General features: G+C 39.0%; 1 protein-coding gene and 1 long non-coding RNA gene across 2 annotated transcripts in view; one reads left to right on the top strand and one right to left on the bottom strand.

The window, feature by feature from the left end:
- The window catches only part of Eip93F (Ecdysone-induced protein 93F), a 90,398-nt gene that overhangs the window by 61,874 nt on the left and 8,570 nt on the right, over positions 1 to 19,954 (top strand). The window contains exons 4-12 of the mRNA XM_089590599.1: positions 4,244 to 4,437; positions 4,874 to 5,296; positions 5,354 to 5,479; positions 6,723 to 7,091; positions 7,691 to 7,948; positions 9,075 to 9,154; positions 15,857 to 16,277; positions 16,371 to 16,423; positions 16,475 to 16,508. Coding sequence (XP_089446725.1) covers positions 4,244 to 4,437; positions 4,874 to 5,296; positions 5,354 to 5,479; positions 6,723 to 7,091; positions 7,691 to 7,948; positions 9,075 to 9,154; positions 15,857 to 16,277; positions 16,371 to 16,423; positions 16,475 to 16,508 — 1,958 coding nt within the window. The remainder of the gene's footprint in view (positions 1 to 4,243; positions 4,438 to 4,873; positions 5,297 to 5,353; positions 5,480 to 6,722; positions 7,092 to 7,690; positions 7,949 to 9,074; positions 9,155 to 15,856; positions 16,278 to 16,370; positions 16,424 to 16,474; positions 16,509 to 19,954) is intronic.
- Positions 5,930 to 15,918, bottom strand: LOC149375098 (uncharacterized). The gene is made up of 4 exons (XR_016292924.1): positions 15,855 to 15,918; positions 15,701 to 15,773; positions 15,474 to 15,599; positions 5,930 to 6,077 (listed from the first exon to the last, which is right to left on the bottom strand). It is a non-coding gene; the product is annotated as an uncharacterized LOC149375098 (long non-coding RNA).

Below are 19,954 nucleotides of genomic sequence, written 5' to 3'. Positions count from 1 at the left end.
TTCCGTCTACTTATGTACGTTCACATTTGAGCGTAACCTCTACTAAAAAAAAAAAAAAAACTATTTACAAAATAAACTAAAACAATGCCCTTTTGAAAAACAAGAAGACAAAAAACTGAGGAACTCAATAAGCAGGTGAAAGACAAACGACCAGAAACAAATGTATATGCGCGCACTCGATATCCAAGTTTGAAAAAGTGTGGGCGTATGTATTATACACATAATATTTATATACTGATCTAGTGGAGCCACACATGCATGTATGTACGCAACAGCGCTGGTTCGCCAACATTTGACAAACAATTATCATTTATTCAGATGTTTTTTTTTCAAGCCATCAGTGTGGCAGTGCACCTCTCACGTACGCGTATACATACGCATGTACGTGCGACACTGGCACGCTACTTTTTTTCCAAACGCCCGAGCGGCCCTGTCCTCCTTTTTTTATTTCATTCCAGTTCCACCAGAGTTCATTCGTAAATGAGATACGTACTTCACTTCTGCATTTTTTGTTTTTTTTTTTTTTGTTTGAAGCTTTATAAAACAAAAAAGTTTCGGCATAGACGTTCGGTAAGTTTACAAAGAAGAGGCGTAGATAATGTATAAATACAATGCATTACATATGTATACAACAAAGTCGCAGAGAGTCGATCGATAAGTGTATAGAGCTGCTGTTGGTGTTGCTGCACATATGGTGTGTGTGCCCCGCTCGATGTGTCACGCGATTGAGAGTGAAAACGTTATACTATGTACGTGTGCGAGCATGGGCTTTTTTTTTCTTTTTTTTTGTGGAAATAACTGAGTCTGGCGGTAGCGATTTCAATAAAATATAGCTTTTTGGACCTTTTGCGAATCAAATACAAAGATTAGGCATAAATACTCGACGGATTTTCAAACCCTTGCGAATTAACATTTGTCTTGAGAAATGGTACGCTGTTTTTTTTTTTTAGAAAATTTTTTCACCAATACTGTACAACTTATAGTGGTACAGTCAATCTCAAAGGTTAGTTTTAGTTGAAAAATTTTTCATCGTGTCTACGATCATGCGAACAAATCACACATTTTAGTTTAAAAGAGTAAAAAGTACGCAAAAAAAATGAAGTAGGTATAACTGCTTCAAAACGAAAGGTATGCAAATTTCGTTCTTCTGGCTCGCACTGTACAAATACATGTGAGTAGCATCAAGTTCAAACTTTGAACCACAATATCATTCAAATGAAGTGGTTAAGCTATTTTAAATTTTGATGCGTCGCACTTTTGTATAATATCTGCAATGACATACGAGTTATCAAGTATTGCGTTACAAGAGGCAATGCGAAAATAAAAATTATCTTTTCCAATAATGAATTGTATTTAAAAAAAAAAAAAAAAAAAATTAATAAAATAAAATAAATAAGATATTATAAGGCATTTGGTTGAGTAATTGCACCTACTTTGATCAAACTTGAGCCTACGATCAGTCACTCACAAGCTCAGTATGTTCAAAAAATTCTTGAAGAAAAAAAAAAATCATCTTTCCCAGAACAGTAAAGTTAAAAAAATGGGAGGGAATAGTAAATATATGATACACTCCCACCCAAAGAGGCTATAAGTTAACAGCAGACTCGCATATTGGACGTTTTCGAGAGTCGAAAAAAGAGGGTAGGGATAACAAATGATTCCGTTTTTGGATGACTATATTATAGGCTAGAGTATAGTATAGTCTAGACACACTCAATTGGTGTACGTATGTGTGAGCGTGCGCGTGTATCGCTCTAGTCGATGAAGCTTCAGTTCTGCAAGGTATTCGGTGGTACTTACCGCACACCCGTCTACATTCACAGAGAGAGAGAGAGAGGAAGCATCTTCAGTACCAAAGTCCGATTCACAGGCCAGGAGAGGCTTCAAGAGCAATTTAATTTACGAATTCCGACAGACGGACGAGAAAGGCACTCGCGCCATTCACCAGAAATGCATACCTATGTACCTTTATATATATATACTTTTGCTCGTTGTCGCAGTTATCGCATCATACGATCATTCGACGTACAAATTCGACGTTACATGCATATCACACTCGCAGTATCGAGCGCAAAAAAACGGGAGAAACGTCACCGCAGTATATGCACGAAATCATCGGTGCTCTGAATTTTTCATGAACAAAAAAAAGAAAACAGAAAAAATACCTGCCGCGTGTCGTCGGGCAATTAAATCGAGGGTGCCACTATAGTATTATCATCATCATATGTCTCTATCTTTTGTAATAGTTGTCTACCCGGCTTTTGTTTCGATTATTTATTTATTTTTCTTTTTGTTGTTCCCCGACCAAATCTGCCACGGCTCGATGATAGTTAAGTGCACTTTTTTTCAAAAAATTTGAGCAATTTTAACTTTTCCACGATTCTGGGAACTAGTTTTTTCAATCACCACCGTCGATAACACACAATTGAAAAGAATCAGATCAACAGACTCTAGCTTGCTGTAGCGAATGAAAATCCAATTTTTTTTTCTTTTCCGTTTTATTTTTAGAGGAAGCTCTCGGAATAATTGAAATTTGCGTCGATAACCCGAGGGGGGGGGAGTGCACTGGGTTTGCGTTTTTCGTCGAAACGGTATGGCAAATTCCGCGAGCGTCTCTTTCATCGACCAATGCGGTTTCCAACAAATTGCACGCCTCTCTATACAATTAGGAAATTACGTCTCTTTTAGCTAATTTAATTGCCTTGCCCGAGTAATGTATGTGTATATGTAATCTTTCATTGAAAATTTTGCTTAATTCCATGTACACACATTTGCACCGCGTATTGGGATATCAAATCATGGATAATATCATTAAATAGACTATAGTGACTATACACTCGTGGACTATTCAGTGAGACCATTGTCTTTTTCAGAAGTAATATTTAACAGCACATCTAAATTATTTATTCACCAAATGAACTTTTACACGAGTCCTTCAAAAAAACAATGTACTTTACGGCTCGAAAATAATTTAAAATTTTAGTTTTCCTATGTTTTTTAAACTAGTTCGATGTCATTCCCAAGGGAAACAAATTCCTTTGTTCCTTATCTCTGGCGCAAAAATACCATTGCACAAAAACATCCCAGGCAACATTGAACAGCGTTCCCAAAGTTACATGCACTCGCATTCGATGACTTCGTTTTCAAAACTTTCGCCTCTTTTTTTTATTGTGTGTGGGTGTGTGAGCACACATATCCCGATAACACCCACGCGCCACGAATGTACGGAAACCTCGAATAAGCCAAGAAGGAGGAGGAGCCCTTCTTTTTTTCCTTTGCTTTCCGGCGCACTTTGGAGGACACCAGCCAAAGACACTTTATCGCGTTATCACTATGAATGTATATATACAAAGCCACCACAGAAGGGAGGAGGGGGGGGGAATGGTATATGCGTCACTCGCTCGCGTGGAGTCTATGATAAGCTGCTGCTCTAGTCGCACGTTCTCGCACGTATTGATGAAATGAGGAAATAAAAATCAACCCTGCAACGCGTTTCTTTTTTCTCGTGTCGGTGATAAGAGGGCGAGTGCGAATTTTGTCTCCGAGCGGATGACGCAAAGGAAAGGTTTTTAGCGCTACGCGTATCAGGCGTGCTTTTCATACATGTTTTTCATGTGGTAGGAGGAAGTAAGAATTATATACTAGTGTTTGTGAACTAGTCATGGTAAGGAGGGGACGTTTTCAATTGTCTTTGAATTCCATGTCTTTTATAATATGCTTTGATACTATTGGATGATGATGATGATAACCCACAGAACAACCCGTATCGCGAAAAAATACCGAGTTTTGTTAAGTGGGGAATCAATTTAACACGTAAAAATGAGGGTATTAAATGTAGGGTTATTTTTATTTATGTTCCAGAGGGAAATCGTGTCTGGTATCAGAGGTTGATATAATAGGGACCTCGTCGTACCACAATGACCTTACAACACCAATCTCCAACTACATCAGTCACGATTTCCTAGTAGACAAAAAATTTACCGTAGTGTACAGTAAAGTACGTAAATCTGTAAAAATGAATGTAACACCCTATTATTTTCGTGTAGCCACAACAATATTCCTACTATCACGCGTCTCGAAAATAAAAGTCAGTTCGAAAAATGCGTAGAAAATATTACCAATGCTCTGTATTGACTTGGTAGTAGAGTGTGATAATGAGATGACGAGTCTAGGTATACGTGGTGTACTTAATCGAGGGTGCAAGACAAATCATTGTTTGAATGTAGTTGTGTTGTTGTCGCAGGTCTGGAGCGGGTTGCAGAGGAGTTGATGGGCCGTAGGAGATGGAAGCAATACCAGGACACCCTGTACAGCAGCAGCAGCAGCAACAACAACAGCGGCGGCACAAGTGGCACTCGCAGCAACGACACCACCTTGGCGCCTGCAGCCGCGAACCAGCAGCAACAGCTGCAAATCCAACTACAGCAGCTGGCTCAGGTTCGACTTACATAATATCCGTACTTTGTGACTGTGCATGCCTACATGGAAATGATTTATGCCCAAGTTCAACAGTTAGGGGGGGGGGGGGTGTAAGACCTAAGATGGTCCTCATTACTTATGCTACAAGAAAAAAAAAAAAAAAAAAAAAAAGAGAGAGAGGAAAAAAATCCCTTCTCTTTGTTCTTTCCCCCACGACAGCGAGTGAGAAGTCAGAGGCATCAGCTACCGTATTTTATGGTATGAAGAAGAACGCAAGAGTTGACAAGATATATCATAAACCTGATTAGTTAACGGAAAAAGATTCCTGCTCAATAAGGTTTTCAACCTTTTTTTCGTAGTTAGATTTTAGGGGGACTTCCACTGACCCGACAAAAAATTCACATGACAAAACCCAAGCAGTAATGACCCTGTAAAACCCCACGTCGCGTAACAGGTGAAACCAGACGATTCGCCGAGCCAGTCGCTGAAGGCGTGTCTCGCATCGGGAACCAACTTCCAGCAACAGCAGCAGCAACAGAGAACAGCGGTGGCGGCGGGTGCACAAACCGCTGCCGCCGCTGCGAGCGCCGGCGCGACGACCAACTGCACGACAACGACCCCGACAAGTGGTACCTCGTCCTCGGTCGAGGCTGCTGGCGGTGGCTGCGGCTCGCCGAGGCCGGCCGAGGAGCAGCGCGCGCTGGCCCACCCGGTGGCCGGAGGCCCGGAGAACGGCCGGCTCGTGGAGAACGGCTCGCTCGCCGTGAACGGGCCCAGCTTGCACGAAGCGAACGACGAGCTGGTGCCCCAGCAGCTGCTGCTGCACTTGCAGCAACGCGACCTTGGCTTGACGGGAGCGGGCCACGTTTTCACAAAGGTCAAGTTAGACGCGGACGAGGAGATTGGCAGGAGGGCCGCGCCGGAGGAGGAGGAGGAGGTGGAAGAGCCGGGGGACGAAGTGGAGGCGAGCCAGAGGATCAAAAGGGAGAGGTTGGACGAGAGATTGGGGTTCAGTCCGGCGAGGGAGGACTGCAAGCTCAACGACACGAAAGGGACCAAGGTTGGTCGGTCTTTACCTTCGTTTATTTACATTGTTACTATTATTAGGGAGAGACCGATAGTCGCTTTAAATCTTTCTGGCGCTCTTTTTATCTACCAAACTTGGATTAGTTTACCATTACCGCGTAGCTCACGTAGAATTTAGTACGTTCAGCGCACAAATTTTGGTCAAAATTTCAGACGCCAACTGCTCCCATTTTCTGTCGTTCACAGGTTTTTGTTTAACTTAAAATTGGGACTAAAAAATTAAAAAACCAATGTTTGCCGACCTACTCAATTTTCTAATGGATTTAACTGAGATACGGAACTTTGCATCAAATTCTTATGAGTAATGATTTACTGTTCAATCGAAATTCCATTGCGGATAAATCATTAAATTAACACGTAGGTAAATTGGATGACCTAATGAAATATATTTATATCGATGAAATAACTTTACTCACCAACAGTCGATTTGCTTATTTCATCGTTGCGTTCATTATCCTTCCGTTAAACACGCACTCTTGGCTGCTAATAAATTTTGACGTTATTTCCATCCAAGACTTTTTTTGTCACTCTGCATCCCACCGTTTATACATGAATAATATATAGAGGTCCTCCTGAAACACGCAATTTAGTAAGTACTGGAGCTAAATTTATTATTCAATGTAAAAAAAAAAATTACCCAATGACTTCAAAACAAACACGTTACTGTAACGAGAAAAAAAAGCCAGGAGACATAAAAAAAATCGTTTTTATTTTTCTTTATTACTTGAATATTATTTTCATACAATTTTTGATTGAATCGATAATCAATAAAAGAGAGCTTACGATGCTCGTACATAAATAAATCGAGATAATTGTCTTTGACCAATTAAGGTAAGCTTTAGCCAAAATTATCATTTGGCTGTGACTCAGATCTATAATAGTTTGTATTGTTAAAGCTGTACATGAAACCGTTTACCTCCGCTGGTTTTTTTAAATCTGATGGATTTATTATACACTTTGAAGAAACTGAAAGTAACCAAGCCTTCTTTTTTTTTTTACACGTCGTCTTGTGTTGTTTGTTTTTTGTTTTTTCCCTACTTTTTCTTTTCTTTAAATACTAAGATTAGACTAAAAATGAAATTTTTCGATCGCTTACTAATAAAAAAAACTACCATTCAACAGATATCACATTAAAAAAAATACTACGACCCCTCAAGACTTTTGGAAAAACAAATCAAAAAACAGCCTCAATGAGCCTTTTGCTAATAATTTTCCAGGAGATAAAAGAAGAGGCGCCAGTGGTACATGTAACACAAGGCTTGCTGAGAGTAAAGAAGGAGGAGGAGCTACAGGAAACGTGTTCGATCAGGCCATTGCCGACCCCGGTCAGTCACAATCACCATCCCCATCTCGCCCAGCATCATCATCATCACCACCACAACAACAACAACAACAGCAACAGCAGCAACAACAACGGCTTGGAACCGCGGAGCGCCTCGACACCACCGAAAAAGGAAATCGCATTCTGCTCACCCACGTTTTTATTGGGTCGACGGCAGAGCCCACCACCCGAAGATTGGAAGCCGCTCGACAAGTGCTACTTCTGCCTCGATGGCAAGCTGCCGCACGACGAGCAGGCGCCACTTGTGAGTTTTTTTTTTTTTTCCTTTTTTTTCGAACTAGGACTTTTGACGACTTAAAATTATTCGTTGGGAAAATTCGGTTGTTTATAAAGCGGAGAGCTGATGAAAAATAGCTGTTTCGGCTCACTTGAGAAAAAACAGAGAGAACGTTGAAAATGAAATCATTTGAAGTTTTCTTTCCTAAACAGCATTAAAATATTTACAATGAAGAGACCGAAAAAAAAAAAAAAATACAAACATATTTTTGTTTGAATTAGCTGTTTTTTGTAGAATGATTTTAAAGTGTCTCTTTTTTTTAGTGGTTGACGCGTCATTGTTAGCATTAAATAAGATTAAGGACGTGAGAAATCGTTAAAATATCTTCATGGAAAAACAAACGTTATCTTACAAAGTTGCCATTTTCATGTATCTCGTTGGATTAAAAATAGAATATTTTTCGAGATAGCGAATTAATTACGGAGCTATCCATACGCGCAATAAAGCTCGCGTCTTCAATTATTTAATGATTTTTAATGGAAACGTAAAATTTTCCATCCAATCTAAAATTTTGTGAATCTTTTCACTGATTGTTTGTACATTAACGAATCCAATGTATAAAACAGAGTCCACAAAGCGAGAGCAGCAATAGTTCGCGCTCGGCCGAGTCGCCGATGGCGGTGCAAGTGGACCCGATGGCCGCTTCGGTGGTCGCAGCTGCCCTCAGCGGCACCTACCCGACCCTTTTGCCTCAGTGGTGCTTACCACCCCAGGAACCACCCCATGTTATCGCAGCCGTTGCCGCAGCAGCCGCCGCTGCCCAGCAGGAGAACGTGGGTGCCGACCAGCCACTCGACCTCTCGGCAAAGCCCAAAAATTCGCAGGTCAGGGTAAGAATCGATTAGAATACACATTTTTTTTTTCCCTTGAAAAAAATCTTTAGTTTATCTGAATGTCTAAGGTAAAATAATAATGGTTATCGGCAAGAGGCGTATATGACGATTTTTAATAAAATTTTTTTTTTTTCATTTTTTCGATGATTTTGAATTTATTTTAATAACGATTTTACGATAATTTTATTTTCAAGTACAAGAAGAATAATCAATTTTCATTTTTTTTCAACATCGTTTGTAGTTACCGTAAAAAAAGAAAAACCACATCAAACGTTAGCTGTTTATGATGTATGAATCACTTTTCAATTGTAACTAGTTGAGTATATAATTGTTGATACGACTGTTGGAACATCCTTTTTTAGCGTTAAATAGTGAAATTTACATTCTCTGTTTGCCTCTGGTGTACCAAGAATTTTGGGGTGATTTTACGAGATTTCAATACGTGTCTATTTGTAAATGATTTCAAAATTTTCAGACTGATTTTCATAAAGGGATTCCAAATAGCTCTTTGGCAATCGGAGTCACTTTCATAAAAATTGTCAAACAATGACCACAAATTTAAGTTTAGCTATTGTTTCGTGGTATTTATAATAATTCACGATGCGCTCACGAGGCGTTTATAGAAAACAAGTATTACCGACGTTTAAAAAACAAATTAGTCTAAATTAAAAATAACTCACACGCGTACTGTGCGAAAAGGTCATTCTAGTTTACGCGAATGTCGTTCAACTTATCAAAGATATTTACAAAACAATTAAGAAGCTTGATTATAAAAATTAGCGCAGGCGCGCGGTTTATTGGTCGTTCCAGTAACCGCGGCCAAAAGCAATATTTTTGCAAGCACACGGTCGAGTTGAAAATTCGCGATCGACGACAAAAGAAGGAGAGAGAGAAAGCCAGCCAGGCTGTGACAATGGGTCGAGCCGGTAGTTCCACGAACGATAAGGCCGCTGAAATTTCAAGAATTCCGTAACGCAAACATTCGCCCGATTATTGTACCCCTTATCGCGCGGTGAACTCGCGTTAACGAGGTGTTGTTTTTTTTTTTCTTCGATCGCTCGAGTTTTCACCGAAATGTTGTTGAATCACTATTATTATTTTTTTTTTTTCGTTGCAGGACAATAACATATCAATACTCGATCAGCAGAAGATACCGCTACGAATGGCGGCCGCCATCGACCCGAAAACCATATTCAAGTGAGTAACCTTTTTTCTTCTCATATTTTTTAACGACTAGTTCGCAACGTATAAAAATGTAGTCCATAGCGCAATGAAAACTAACAGGGGTGCATGAGATCTATCAAACAATTAGAAAAAAAAGTTAATTAGTCTCGATTGAAAAACAGCACCAACGACAGTCGTACAAAGAGCTTCGGCTCTGTATAAGCATTGAGTCGATGTATTTTCTTAACGACTTGCGCGTGATCCAGTCACTCGTTTCGAAATGTTAATGAGGTGAAAATCTTATAATGTACCTCGTGCCTGCTTGAAAAATTCCATGAAAAAACTTCAGTCATGATAGTCTTTGAAAATTGAATAAAAATTTTTAAGTTTTCTAATGTACTTCACGCCAATTACAAGAAAAATCTAAGTATTTCGATTTTTTTTGTACTTTAAAAAAAAAAAAAATGCACAATTCACAACTACATTTTGACGTTATGGAAACTGTTTGTTCTTTACAATTTTTTAACTTAAAACTCAAGAACTGCAGGGCTTGGGAACAAAATAAAAATAAAAACTTTTGTACAAAAAAGGTGAAAGATTTACACTGCAATGGACCAAAAATTATAGTGAAAAACAAAAAAAAAATAATAATAATAAGAAAAGGCTACATCAAGAATATACAAAATTTCATGTTCAGGCTTGAGGACAGCAAATATATTATCCATTTTCAAACACTTACCGATACCATTAACAGTATTTTTTGTTCTTTTGCCACGGACTTGACAAAATTTTTGTATAAAAAATATCGTTATAGAAGCTTCTTCTGTCAAATTGCTATCTCTTTTGCAAAACAGTGCTTTATTGTTGCCAAAAATAGTTTTGTCACAGTATCGATACACTTTGAAGAAAAAAAAAAAAAAAACGAAAAAAACTCTGTCCGTAGTTCACCCTATCCAGAGGAGTCACGAAAACCCGAGCTTTTTCGCGGAATAGTACACCTACGACAATAGGAGCCTCCCGTGGTAGCACCCTTATCCGATCGATCGGCAATGGAGCTCACCGGCCATATCACGACACCACGTGCTCGAGGATCCGCGTCACGAGCGCGCATTGTCGTTTCGATTGGCCGTTTTAACGGCGAGCCAAGCTATATGCGCATTATGAAAATTCATTGCCTCCTAATGATGGCACCCCTCTCTCTTTTCTCATGACTTCATCGCACGGTCTCCTCTCGACTCGCGCTTCTTACCGATGAATTGATTTTCCTTTAATTGGACGAGTGAGTCCATACACGTATAAATACGAGCGGGTAATCGTAGTAAGTGGGTAATCCAAGTTGGAGAAAGAAAAATACGTCCATGGCTATAGAATAATTTATTGCCGAGGGAGTGCATAACTCGGGAGGTAACGCCGACTTTCGTCAAATGGCGTTGTACGACAATAAAAGGAGAAAGAGCGAAATCTAGATGACAATAAGTCAAAAGCGGGAGGTCGGTGAATAATTAATGTCTAAGTGGTAATAGCCGGCTTGTCGAGCGTGAACGTTAACGTATGGACGAGTATCGATTGGTAGGTGTAGAGGGCTGGGGCAAAGTTTCACGGATTCTCCACGTCGAAAGATTGTAGCTGGGTTTATTTCGATGCGACGGTACATTGTATATCTTTTGCCGTGGGATGACGATAATTGTTCCCCAATGTATTTATACAATACTTTTTTACCACGCAAAAGTGTTTCAACTTGAAAATCGTGTCGAGTACACCTGCACACGTATACATTCACAAAGTATCCATTCATATTGAGATCCGGTTAATTGAGTGACCCACAAATTCCAGTATATTGGAAAGATAATGAAATAAAAACAACAATGCATATACAATCTGGCTAAACAAGCAATTAAGAAAAATGAGAGTCAAAGTACTCGAAAAAGTGTTTAAATGTGTTTTATTTTATTATCAATGCCTACTATGTGTCGCGCTTAGGAAAATGTTTTTTCTCACTGGGTATTTTACTGTGAATAGTGATGGATACAACAATAATCATTTTATTTAGTACAAAAAAAGTTCCAATAATTCTGCTTCAATCTGACAGCTAAATACACCTAAATACACCTACAGGGGAGCTTTCTAAGGCTGCCACAATGTATAATAAGTCATCGAACTATATCGTTATGTGCCTGTCGAAACGTTGAAAACAAACGAATTCGACAGCGCTGCCGCGTTGGCTGATTAATTCATAAAATCCCCGTGCCCTCGAGGTTGGGAAACAAAGTAGCAGAAGAACGTCGGTCGAGCAGAGCTTGCGATGATCACGCGGGACCGAGAAAAAGCGGGGGGCCTCTCAAGAGAAATCTGCGCTGGTTTCGCGACAACCCCTCCCTCTCTCTCGAGTTCGGAACTACTCTGCCGCGAGCGAATAAGGGAAAATTTTTTTCCCATCCGACGAGGGCCTTTGTCAGCGGTACTCTACGCGTGGAAACAATCGTTGGCACCCAACTGACAGCAAGAACAGCCTACTAGGCCTGATGTTGGCTCGGATCGTGAAATTGTTAATTTTGTAACGTCGAAAATGCCTCAATTGTCGTTAATTTAGCAACACGAGTCACCTGTGATAAAAATAAATGCACAGTATTTCCACTATCGCAACGGTCAACGACCGGAAAATGCAGTTAAACAAGTGCTCGTTCCGGAATCGACGAGCCGCGACAAATTTTTCACAAGCACCCGTACTGACGCACTTATGAACCAACCCTCGCAGCCTTGGTCTCCAAAACCATCCTCAAGCGTTTTTTTTTTTTTTTGGTCTCGCCTGTACCCCAAAGTTACAAGACCAAGCCTACGTACTCCATCCCCCCTTGCAACAACCTGTCCTGATGCAATGGTGCTCTTACATACAATCAACGCATACGGACATGTATAATATAGATATATATTAACCCCGCCTGTACACGTAAAAGAGTCGGCGATCCAGAGTAACATGTAATTGCGTCCCGTTTGCAACCCTTATTGTTAACACCTTTATCCGATACGTATACGATGATAAATGATGATAAATGATGTACGAATGTAATGAAAATAAGTCGTGATAAACAATCCACTGTATTTGTATTCCGTAAACGAGAAGCCACGCGCGCGTGTGTTTTTGTAATCTGCGATGCAGAGGCCGTACGTTGGGTGACGATGATGACGCCGCTGACTGTGTATAGGGAACACACAGAAGGGAGGTTTATGCACCCCTACCGCTACACAAGTAGGTACAACTCACGGTAACTCGTAATGCTGGGCGGGGGGGGAAGGGTCGACGAACTCGAGCTACACGTGTGCATATGTATATACGTAAGTGGATGCACGTGAGGAGGAGGGAGTATATAGGAGGAGGCACGCATACGCGGGACAGCGGGGAAAAGAGGGCCGGCACGCGTGTACGGGCCGAACGAAGCGGCCTCGTCAAAACGGGAAAAGCGGCAGTGATGGGTATAGACAGACCTTTGGTGTGTGCAAGCGAAAGCTTGGACAAAACCAAAGGAATGTGCGGGGGGGGGGGGAGAAAAACCCTTCGACAAGTACCACTCTATAGGACTAAATCAGAAAGGTACCTGGTCTAGTTTTATGGATGCCCCAAGTAGAATTTGTTACTTAAAGGTATCGCTGCTAGAATTTGTCTGCTGTTTTCAGCTTCATATGGTTGGGTGATTGAGAAAAGTGGAAAGATAGTTTTCTTATCGGGACACGTTTTTTTTCTTCGCATTTCAGGATGATCTAACTTTTGTTATCGGTTTTCCCGTTCCTTGGCTAGGTCGTTTGCTCGTAAACCCCGTGTCTGTTCTCGAATTAAGAATCACCGAAGCTGAGAAAAATAGCAATGTATGAAGTTTTAAATATTTATAAATCAATACTATGGGAAACTTACAAAAAAAAAAAAAAAATCTTACGACATCCCAAAATGAATAAAAAAAGATTTTTATTTAATCATCCCCGAGACTTGTGAACAAATGTGTTGGATCTCTTAAAAACAGGGTTTTTTTTTCTTTGAAAATTCGCCGGAGCGTGTAAAAAAGATTTTTCGCGGTCGTTATAGTTTTGTTCCAACATGGTGTCACAGAGTAAGGAGTACGCGAGAACAGGAAAGGAGAATCACGTTTCAACGACGCGATCGCGATCAAGTTGCGTGAAAACGTGTACACGCACAAGCACCGATGGACGATTTATTTTTAATTGCCGAAAATCGTTCTCGAAACTTACGCACAGGCGCCAAAACAAGTTGACAAACGGAGTACTTATATGCAGACACAGAAACTCGATTCGTCTCGAGGTGCATGTGGCGCACAGATCGCGGAGTTGTTTCCAAACAAAACGTTATCGCCTGAATTTCGACTCTCAATGCTGTGCAGGTATCGTGTGTTTGGTGCGCGCACCCGCGAAGGTGTCGTATTTTGCAGGGAAACGCGACCCCGAGGGGTACACCGTGACTTCTTGTTTACAAATTCGGGAGCCAAGATTTTTTTTTTTTTTCACGATAACGACAGAAGCATATATTTTTAATTGAAATGGAAAAAAGTGGATAAGCGTAATGAGAAACAGATGACATTGTATACTAAATTGATAATGGAGGGCACTTTGTGGTGATTAAAAAGTCGCGCTCGATGGGTGATATCTGGTGCGTTTATTTATAATCGTTCCTCTTTACTTGCACTACGTTTAGTACTAGTACTTGAATTAAAATTTTTTTTTAATCATACAAGTACAAGCTTGGGCAATGAGAAAATCCTAAACTTGGATTTTCGTTGGAATATTTTACTCAATATTTTTTGTAAGTCGTATATGCAGACCAACTTATATACTAACGCAACAAATAAATTTTTTAGACGTTTGGATGAACATTTGTTAAACTTGAGTCAAATATTCCAACAAAAATCCAAGTTTGGGATTTTCTTATTGCCCGAGCTTGGACAAACGTTGACCACATGAACTTTTGCGCAAGTTTGGCCAAACGTAAAAATTTTTACGAGGGATTTTACACATATGGCGGGATGCATCACAGCCTTGACCTTGAAATTAGTGCGCTCAAAAAATATCGAGAGGAAAATACCCGCAAATGTGACTGTTGTACTTGTCTTTGGTGTGCACTATCGATTAACCAGCGCCAATTCGACACGTCTCGCAAGACCAGAATTCTTTGATAAATCATATCGTCATTTCAAAAATAATTCTTTCTCAACAGTGATAAAAACAAAGTCCCATCTGCATGCCCTCAACTGGCCCTCCACTTTATAAGCATACAGAAACGTTTGGGCGCGTCCAGGCCATTTCGTCAAGACCCGCGAACACTGGACTATCATCGTCATCATCGTTATTAGGTGCACACGCACGCACGGGCAAAAGGGAGGGAAGCTGCTGCATGTAGCGTGCCATGCACGGTGGAGTGGGCGAAAGCGAGAAAATTCGCTGCTGACGTGCATAGGTAGGCGGAGTTTGCGGATGTGTCTGATCGAATTTTGTCAGAGGAGCACGCGCGCGCTTCTGAACGATGCACGCGTTACGATACTTTGTTTAGGCTTCTCAGGAATGTATGAATAACTACTCGAGCGTTTTTGAAAACTTTTTTTTAAATAACGAGAACGAGAAATGATAAAAGTTACTGCGTGATTTTGCTATCAGTACTTGGGTTGCTACAATTGTTTGGATGAAGGATCGTTGGCGCGGTACGTGCACCTTGATATATAATCAATTTTTGGAAAAACTATTTTGAATTCATCCACGCGTAATACATATATATTATTTGTTTCGTTTGCTGCAGTTTTCTCTTCAAGTGCGCTTAGCACTCATACGGTGATAATGATCCAAGCAAGCAAGAGTCTGACTCAAATCGACTTCTACTACTTGTAGATGTACTTTTGTAAAATCAGTGTCTTTATTTACTTAACAGATGAGTTTTAATAAGTACACTTAACTTATTTCGTACATTCATTGATCAAGTGTTTTGAACCATACAATTTTTTTCAAGTGAGTTTGGAAAACTGAGACTAGCATAACTTCAACGATTGAATCATGAGTACGATATCTACTGTACTTTTATTTTTATTGTATTTTCGTAAATACTGCATGAAAACTTGTATAATTAATGTATTTTCAAAACACAACATACTTAAAATGTAGATAGAAGGTAGTCAGGTCAATTGTAAATAAGTGAAAGTTATTAGAAGTGAGAACTAGGACTTCAATTGATTAGCTCTACTAAAATTTATTCAGTATGGGACCTAGGTTATATAAAAATAAAACAGGGATAGTAACTAGTTTGAACTAACAGTGTGAAGGCTATCCTGATATTGTAAGAATGCCAAAAGAATTTTCGTACCTTGTCTTTTGTGAACAGAGCCATCCAAGAAACCATGTCACGCTTATGCCTATATCAAAGTGAAATTTGAAGCTCCTCGTACATGATTGTTTTTCACAATGTACTGGTCTAATGTCCCCACAAGCACTGTCAACAATAATAATGAACTCATACCTGTTGAGCGATTTTCATGTAGGCTTTAAGTAATATAAGTATCAGGCTTTTTTAAAAACCAGTAAAACACTTACCCAAATGAAACGAGTTCCAAATAAGGGACGCAAAATCTGGCCGATAACCTCTTGGCAGGTCAGGAATCTTGAACTAAAATGAAAAAGCAACTCTTAAGTATAGATCTCGAGTTATAAAATGCCACATAACCATCATAACCTAAAACAACTTTACAGCAGTACGTGTTACCGGGCGAAGCCGCGTGTGGCGGGTGGCCAGGTGACGGGCGGCTCAGGAGTGTCAGCGGCGACAGGCGGAGGTGGGCGTCGCACGTACACGGAGGACGAGCTGCAGGCAGCCCTGCGCGACATCCAGAGCGGAAAGCTGGGCACGAGGCGGGCAGCGGTGCTCTATGGCATACCCAGGAGTACCCTACGCAACAAGGTTTACAAGCTGGCGATGGAGCGCGAGCGGGACGCTAGTCTAGCCCAACAGACGGCTGCTGCTGCTGCTGCTGTTGTTGTTGTTAGCACGACCACCACGAACAGCAACAACAGCAACAACACCACCACCACCACCACCAACAATAATAGCACCAACAACAACAACAACAACAACAACAACACAAGTCCAACGATAAACACCGCGACACAATTGGTGACCGAGGTGGTGCAGGCGGCACAGCAGGCCAATTGTAGTAGTAGTAATAACGGGCCGGCTAGCTGCAGGTCGCTTATGGCCGAGGCGCAGGCCGCCGTCACGACCTCGTCCACCGTAATATCAAATACGATACGACAAAATTCGTCTATGACCAACAACAACAACAACAACAACAACAATTTTACCAGCACGAGCGCCAATGCTGTTCCGCTGACGCAAGTGGACGAGGTAGGTTTTGGGGACGTCACGCGTGTGAGATGATGTCTGATATGAGAGCTTGAGAATGCGTTAAGATGTAGACTTAAGTACGGAGAGCCTGGCAGTCTGTATACCTATTAATATAATCAAAATACCTAAAAGACCGTAAGAGTGATTGAACTTCAACCTTCAACGGCCTGTGCAAGTATATTTATATAGACTGAACAGACTATACATCTCAACGCTGCACCTTTAAGGCTGTGTGTGTTCGATTTGCAACGTTCGTTCGTTCGCTCGTTTTGATTGAGCATGAGCCAATCATGTGGTGATTCGGTAAATAAGTATAAGCGAACAGTGAACGATGAAAATCGAATGCTCCCGCAGAGAGAGAGAATGGACGTTGCGTTTTTCTTTTTTACATTAAGTATCTTATTTTATTATTTTAAGTTACGGCAAGCATATATATGTAGCGCGAACGATGGGTCTCCGTTTGCATTAGACGTGATTATCGTTCTTTTTATTGAGTAAAAGAGAGGAAACGAGAAATTTTTTTTTTCCAATGAGAATAAATCGAAAAAAAAAAAAAAAAAATTATGAACTGGCGACGATTAAGTATATTGTACATACACGAATTTGAAAGCTATATGCATCACTAGAGTTAACCTTTTTTTGAAATGTAAATAGTAGAAATTAGAAGTATAAAAACATACCAACTCTCCAATTGTCTGACTTCTTCCATCACGTCTTAAGGATTTTCTGCATAAAGCTTTACCGGGATACTGTATGCACATGTGCATATGTAGCGTTAATTGTACTGAAGTCAAGATAACGTCCTAATCTCCATGAAATCATGAAATTAAATGACATACTTGATAGCTTATTGATGATTATGGTACTTCAAGAGAACTAACAAAACTCGACCAATCATCAGAGTATGATCACGGTATATATACACCTATACAAGAAAGTAAGTGAGGGGGGGGGGGGTCGATAGGCCCAGGATCCAGAGATCTCCACAGATACTCACTAGATGGCGTAGTAGAAAGAAAGGCCGGGATTTTTAGGATTTTTTGGATTTTCTATATAAATCTGGTGGTAAGTTTGATACTACTACACTACTACGCAATTGCGACATTAAATTGTACTCTAAGTACCATTTAAATAAATTTAAACTTTTTTAAAGCAGTTCAACAATTTATTCTATTTGGTTAAAAATAATCTGTGGATTAAAAAAGAATATATGAATTTAGTAAAAATCATACGAAAAATCTTGAAAAAAGTGACATTTATTGAAATTTTAGTAGTGTACCCCTATAAAAGCCTATGTTAAATTGTGGAATTAAACAATTTTTTTCACGAAAATTCCTCTCGAAAAAAATATTTAAAAAATTCATACGCACACATATCATGTTCTTAAACAGAACATGATTATTTTTTATGTTATCTATTTATCTATTTTTTTTTTTTTTTTTTTTTTTTTTTTTTTTTTTTTTTGCTAGAACCTTCTTAAAACATGTGTATCTTATTGAATTTGAGACAAGACCAGACCCACTGCAACTGAACATGATTTCGGACGCCATCTTGGCTCAAGTACAACCAGCGCTACCCCAGTCAAGTTTTATGCAGAAAATAGATATGTATATATTGCTTTTGGTTTTTCCCGGTCCAACGTATTTAAGGGTTTGATTTTTGCAATTTTCGATTGGTTACAATAATTCGCGCGCAGGCACAGTAAAAGAAAAAGCCAAATTTTGTTTTCTTTAATTTAAGTGTGGTTTTGGATATAGGAAGAACGAATGAAGCTTCCCCAAAACATACCTCTAGGCCTCTAGCATAAACCAAATGACGATCGCACAATTCTCATGGTCCAAAAAGCGTTCTATTGGCTGCGTGGAGCATTAACATTATTATTATTATTATTATTATTATTATTATTATTATTATTATTATTATTATTATTATTATTATACGTTCTATTGTCCGAGGACGCAAATATAGATGACTGAATTGTACACCGAGAGAGACAGCAACTCTCCCAAACGAGCCTTGTATCTGGTATAGAAGTGTTGCTGTCTCTCCTAATATTTAATAATTCAGTTTTTTCCATATGCATGCCCTGTAGTCTGTACAATGTAATATCTTTGGCATGGAGTCGCTATAAGCATACGAACGATGTAAATTGATCATACATTGTACTTTTGAATTTGCAAGACTATGAGCAATGTGGCCAGATTACTACGAGAGGGAGATAACATACAATATTGCTTCTCACTCGCACTCCCACGAGCTTACTACAAGTTCAACATCACATTGTTACGTTTTTCAAAACTAACTATAACTTTTTTATTTTTCAATACTTTATTTTTATTGTATTATTTAATTTTCAACACAAGTGACAACTTCTACGTAAATTGGATCTTGGTTTTTCTTGCGATCGTCATTTTTTATATTGTATATGTTTGCATGGGCTGTTGAAAAAAGAAAAAAAAAAAAATATTACTTGTTGTTATACAAAAGCCTGTTTGTAGTTGAACGTTTTGGCCAATCGACTTTGCAAGAAGGTAAGTTGGAATGATACCTCAACGTGTTTATGTGCGCGGAGTAAGGGCTTTTCGTACACTCAACCGTAAAAATGTTACTTTTTTTTTTTTTTTTTTTTTTTTTTATGATGCGATATTGTAAGCATTTTTAAAATAATTAGTTAAAACTATAAAGTGTACATATACTTTGGCGTACAGATTATTAAGCCGCAATCAGAAACATAAAGAATCAAATTACCTAATACGAGATCATCATCTGACACTTGGATAAAAAATTCATCGTTTTTTTTCTACCTCAATAACTTTATGATAAACATATCTCTTTCTGTTTTTCCTCTCATTTGTAACGCATGGCAGAAAATGCTTTCACACTGCTGCATCCGATATTAGATAGATTATGTGAGTTAAAGTGCATTTTTGTGTACTTAACAACATGAATTGATGAATAAGTACACTTATTCGGAAAAAAAAAAAAAAACACAAAAAGACACCCATCTTTCACGCATATGTACTGTGTTACTTTATTTTACTTTTTTTTATTTTAATGAATGTTTAACTTTGTATGCTGTTATTATGCTGTATATATTTGTAATGCACGACAAAATATTTATGTAATAAGTAGGTTGAAAAGAATACATACATAATATTTATACTTGTATGTCGAATCAATATCAAGCACGTGATGTTCGTCGTTAAATTTTATTTTAATTTTATTTTTATGTATAGTTGAACATGATAGTTAAATGAGAAATTTCTGATTTTAAACTTATCAGTGTTTTGTTACATAAAATTTTTGTACTAAAAAGGGAATTTTTTTTTCAACTTTTAGTATTCTTAAAATTAAAAATATTCAGTTTTGTTAAAGAGACAGATAGTAGACCATAAAAAAAGTACCAATACCAAAGTAAACTATTATTTGTTAATACAAAAATTTCT

Source organism: Copidosoma floridanum, unplaced genomic scaffold (genome assembly GCF_036245765.1).
Source record: "Copidosoma floridanum isolate Cflo_tuat_1 unplaced genomic scaffold, Cflo_Japanese_pri ptg000012l, whole genome shotgun sequence".
Classification (NCBI taxonomy): Eukaryota; Metazoa; Arthropoda; class Insecta; order Hymenoptera; family Encyrtidae; genus Copidosoma; species Copidosoma floridanum.
The sequence above is the reverse complement of the archived record's forward strand: the minus strand, read 5'-3'. Positions and strand labels throughout refer to the sequence as shown.